This window comes from Sinocyclocheilus grahami, unplaced genomic scaffold, assembly GCF_001515645.1.
Source record: "Sinocyclocheilus grahami isolate Dianchi unplaced genomic scaffold, SAMN03320097.WGS_v1.1 scaffold2122.1, whole genome shotgun sequence".
NCBI classification, from domain to species: Eukaryota; Metazoa; Chordata; class Actinopteri; order Cypriniformes; family Cyprinidae; genus Sinocyclocheilus; species Sinocyclocheilus grahami.
This window is the reverse complement of record NW_015507301.1, coordinates 38,604-43,316: the sequence shown is the minus strand read 5'-3', so window position 1 is coordinate 43,316 and position 4,713 is coordinate 38,604. Positions and strand designations below refer to the sequence as shown.

General features: G+C 39.5%; 1 protein-coding gene and 1 long non-coding RNA gene across 2 annotated transcripts in view; one reads left to right on the top strand and one right to left on the bottom strand.

Moving 5' to 3' along the window:
* The first annotated feature begins 31 nt into the window (after positions 1–31).
* Positions 32–4,713, top strand: part of LOC107574124 (uncharacterized) — a 13,018-nt gene continuing 8,336 nt past the window's right edge. The window contains exon 1 of the long non-coding RNA XR_001607626.1: positions 32–475. This is a non-coding gene — a long non-coding RNA (uncharacterized lncRNA). The remainder of the gene's footprint in view (positions 476–4,713) is intronic.
* tmem240b (transmembrane protein 240b) lies at positions 475–3,587 on the bottom strand. The gene is made up of 4 exons (XM_016260590.1): positions 3,355–3,587; positions 3,087–3,193; positions 1,889–2,091; positions 475–917 (listed from the first exon to the last, which is right to left on the bottom strand). The coding sequence occupies exons 1-4, from the start codon at positions 3,394–3,396 to the stop codon at positions 748–750; spliced, it is 522 nt and encodes a 173-aa protein (XP_016116076.1). The 5' UTR covers positions 3,397–3,587; the 3' UTR covers positions 475–747.

Below are 4,713 nucleotides of genomic sequence, written 5' to 3'. Positions count from 1 at the left end.
CACACACACACACACACACACATGAAGATATAGCTCAGTTTAAAATACATAAATGTACATTTGGGGAAAATAAACATTTGTTTTCTTTTAAGACAGAAGTTCAATACCTAAAAACTGTTTAATAAGAAAATGAAAGCTGTAAAATGTGTAAACATTATATATATTTATTTCTAATATGTGTATACTAAGTATATTTAGGCAAATACCTACATTTAAAACTTACTGAAATATTAACATGATTCATTTCAACGCAGAATTTTAAATGTGGATGATTTAAAACAAGTAAGTTGTTGTTGGTAATGTAATACATTTTTAATTACTACATATTTACCATGAAATGAGTGTTATTAAGCAAAATATGTAAATGAATAATAAATAAACAGAAGGAACAGGAAGAGTCTCATTCAGAAAGAGAGCGAACACACTGAGCTTCTCATGAATACGAGCGCTGCAGGACTGCGCGCACAAACCACACGTTCTGGAGTTTGTCCTGGTGAAGAACCGTGAACACCATCTGACGGCTGGAACCCAAGCCCCGTGCGCTGCATCCGACGAGTCGCTGTAATGTCACACAAACACTGAATACAGCAGCAGATCTCATCAACACCTGCTCGCCGAAGACTACCCAGCATGCCGTGCTTCTAAAACAGACACTGTTACCCGGTACACAAAGATTGGTTTAAAAAATGCAACCCCCGGTGACGTGTGGACCCTAGAAAACGAACACTCGGGACAACAGAGGGTCTGTCAGAGGCGTCGGGGGCTCGGGTGGCCGTTGTGGAAGAGCTTCTGTTTGACATGCACCACGTTATTCCCGCCATCCTCCGTCTGGCGTGTCTGCAGGCGTCTGCGCAGCTCTCGCAGGCTACACACGCGCGACACCCAGCGCCACGAGCGCCACACATCGCCGTCCGCACCTGAAACAGCACCATAATGCCGTCAGCTCCTCCGCCCCGGTTCACATTCCTGAAGAACGGCTGCTTGATACAAGAGTCAAAACTAATACTTCTCAATTATCTGATCAGCAACTTCTCATTAAAGATGTTTTGAATGTTACCATGTTTTTACTGCATTTTCACCTTTTTTATTCATTTCTTTAAAAATTAGAAATTATATGACATTTGAAATTACACATGACCCAAAAAAAACTTTTTAAAAATTATAATAATTTAAAAAAAAAATTTTAAATAAAAGAAATTTTTTTTTTTATATTGATGAGAAATTTGATATGAGTATATCATTGTATGGAATTTATAAGATCATATAATGTGAGAATTACCAGTATTAACCTCATGAGAATTAATACATTTAATTAATTGAATTTATAACTCTCCAAGCCCGAATTTATAAAACCTACATATTTATTTCTATCAAAACAACATAAATATTACTCCGAAAAAATTTAAAACTAAATAAACTCATATTACTTGCATAAACTTTCACTTTTAGTAAAAAAAAAAAAGTTATGTTTTTCATGTCGATAGACGCACAAATTTATGTTCAGAAAACAAAATTCAGTCCAAAAAGTGTGTGAGATATGAGGAAAAGGCTGCATATATTTGACACGTTTTTGACACTAATATAACTTCATACTAGATCATAGTATTTTTGACACCAATGGTGCTCCATACGTACCCGGGTCATTTTAATTGGTTATTTCCCTTAAAAATAATACTTAAGAATCTGTGGGGGGGGGGATTATAAATGATGTGTGCTTTGAGGTTCTTAAAGAGCATGTGCACAGGTTCATTCCCTTACTAAAACTATGCTTTTTAATGTTTTTAGAATTTTGAATGCATCTCTCCTGGTTGAAAACAGGCCCGAATGCGTCGAGAGGGCTAAGCCTAAAGCATCTGAGACGGTTCCTCACGATGGTGCTTCATCTCACCGTAGTGTCTGCTGGACCTCCATAAGCGCAGAGCGCAGTGAAGAGCTCCGTCCAGCCACAGCAGGATCCAGCTGATGCAGAAGCCCATGAGGAGACCCAGCACCAGGTCCAGCTCCTGCTTGCTCACGCTGCTCCCGGCGGAGGAACCCACGGAGCTCGCCGAGCCCGAGCCCTCGTACGGGATCACGTACTCCACATGGTGCCTGCGGCAGCGACAAGAACATCTCAGTAACCCACCAGCGGTGAGGTCGAGATCTTTGACTAATCTGAGCAGAGTTTTGTTGAGATCAGTGGAGATTCCTGCAGGCCTTTCCTCCGGAGAAAGACTCGCGGCTGTGTGGGAGTCGCTCTTTTCACAAAAACAAACAAAAGAAGCCCTACACGCCTTATTTTTAATGCAAGAATAGTAATTAAAAAACATTTAAATATATAACTTATACATACAACTGTAAATATAATTTTTTTTAATATAAAATAAATTTTATACATATATTTAGCCCTCAAAAACATACAAAAAAAAAGGCCAAAAAACACATTTGCTAAAATATATATTTAGGTAAATATATTTTCAATATCAATACATATTTGGACTTTTATGTATATCTTTAAAAACATAATTTAAGATTTTGCCGAACTTACATACGGAAATATTTATTTTATATATATTGTGTTGTCTATAGCGCATCTAAATCTAGGCTGTATTATGAATATATTTAATAATATTGTATAATACATTTAGAAATATTTTCGTATATGAAGGATTAGCATAGGCCTATATTTTACATACATTGTGGACAGAATTTTAATTCATTTTTTCTATTTTGCATTCGTTTCCAGTTATTTCCGCAGTACAAAAACACTCGCTGCTTGATATCGCAAACTAGTATATTATTGTATTATAAACACATTGGATTGTTGCTGCACGATACGCTACTGCACTTTGTTATTCTTCTACTTATTTACGAATAATGTAATATTAAGGAATATAGCGGAGAATGAAGCGGAAGGCTCGCACATACACCGATAATCGCGTCGCAAATAATATCGGTATGGCTCTTAACTAGTTAACATCTGTGGCTTACAGGAAATAGCCAATTTAACGCTATATAGCGTTTGTCAACCAATCGGAGATTCGGAATTTAAGTGATACATTGTATCACCGCGTGTTTGGGCCAATAGGAACGAAAGCGCGCCTTACCTGCCGCAGGTGCAGTGACACACGCGCTCCGGTCCGCGCATGCGCGGCAGGATGAAGTTGTGAAATCGGTCCAGCAGCGCATTCATGTCGGACATACACACGATGGCCTGGAAAACACCAAAACTACTGCCATTTCCCAGCGATCAGCGTTTAAAACTGCATTTCAACACATGCTTGTCCACAGAAAACCACAGTTATCAATAAAGTTGAGCTGCGGTCAGTGTGAGAGCTGCGTAATTCCTCAGCAGATGCTCACAGATCTTCTTACCAGCACCAGAAGCGCTCCAGACACCACAAACACCGCCATCATTACAGCCGCGTCTTCGCCACAGTCCGCGGATCAGCGCAGCCCTTCATCCTCATCCTCATCATCGCGGAGCATCAGATGTCTCACCTGCGGCGCGTTTCTGCATGGCGTCTGTCGCTGGCTCTCAGCAGCTGTTGCTCCGCGTCTGACGCTGTATCAGATCTCAGATCAGTGCATTAGCTTAATGAGGAGCTCCTGCGTCACGCGCTTCTGGAATATCAGACGCACCGCGGTAACACTGTAGCCCACATCGCGCCGGCACGTGTTTGCCTTTGCTTTTATAATGTAACATTGTGCTACAGTGGTTTGGGACAGTTCAGATTCCTTCACACCAAAAACGATCATTATAACTAAATAGCGATTATTCTAAACGTGCGCAGTTTTTTGTGGTGTCGCTTTAATTTGAATGGATTCTGATTGGTTGCCAGCATTTCTATCGTTCATCAGCTGGAAACTAATTGATATTTCGCTATAATAGTGGACTCCGCTATTGTTTTAAAGTGCTGTTTACATTATTATAGAGATGAGTGCAATGAGTGTTCACACCAACTCCGCATTAAGCAGGATGGATTCTGATTGGCTGACAGTGATTTATCGTTCATCACTTGGAAAAATCGTCCAAATATTCCAACAATGTCGTTGTTATGGTAACAGCTGGCTGTTAAGATTATCCAAAGATTACTGTAAAAGTATTGTAGCCGTGTTTTTTTTGCAGTATTGATAACCACAGTTTCATGACAAATACCACGGTTTAAGTGCATGTTTTATTTGGAGTAAAACCATGGTTAATTCTCGTAAGGAGATCTTCAGAGTAAATTTGACACCGCCGTGTCGTTTAATAAGGAAAAACGCCTCCCCTTGAGATTCGTCAACGCTTTATTCATTCATTCATTCATTTATAGCGCAATATATACACAAGAATAATCTCAGGCACTCTGGGCTGCTTCATGTACAGTTACAGAATCTTCTTTTCATTTACAAAATTAAAGAAAAACAAAACAACACAAAATATGCTCAACACGTATCAAATCTCATGTTTAAATAATGACGAAATCAATTCATGAGAAAACCAAAAGAGAGTCATGAAACATTACATCATCGAAATCAAACCCCTTTGTAAGCACGTGATCAGATAAAGTCAGTGTCCAGCTGCAGGAGAACCCTCACTAATAACTGTAGGGCTCCTAAACGCTCAGACCAGGATCTCGCGACAGCGCTAGTTTTACCCTAGAACCGTTTCGTCTCTCTGAATGTTCCTCAGTTGCATTCCCTGTTAAAAAAAACAGCATATGCTGGTTAGGTATGTTTTGATGCTGGGAT

Bases quoted from the DNA above. Each gene is read 5' to 3' on its own strand.
- tmem240b (XM_016260590.1), bottom strand. From the start codon at position 3,396: ATGATGGCGGTGTTTGTGGTGTCTGGAGCGCTTCTGGTGCTG. The intron at 3,194-3,354 runs GTAAGAAGATCT...GGTGTTTTCCAG, and splicing joins CTGGAGCGCTTCTGGTGCTG to GCCATCGTGTGTATGTCCGA. The intron at 2,092-3,086 runs GTAAGGCGCGCT...TCGCTGCCGCAG, and splicing joins TGTCACTGCACCTGCGGCAG to GCACCATGTGGAGTACGTGA.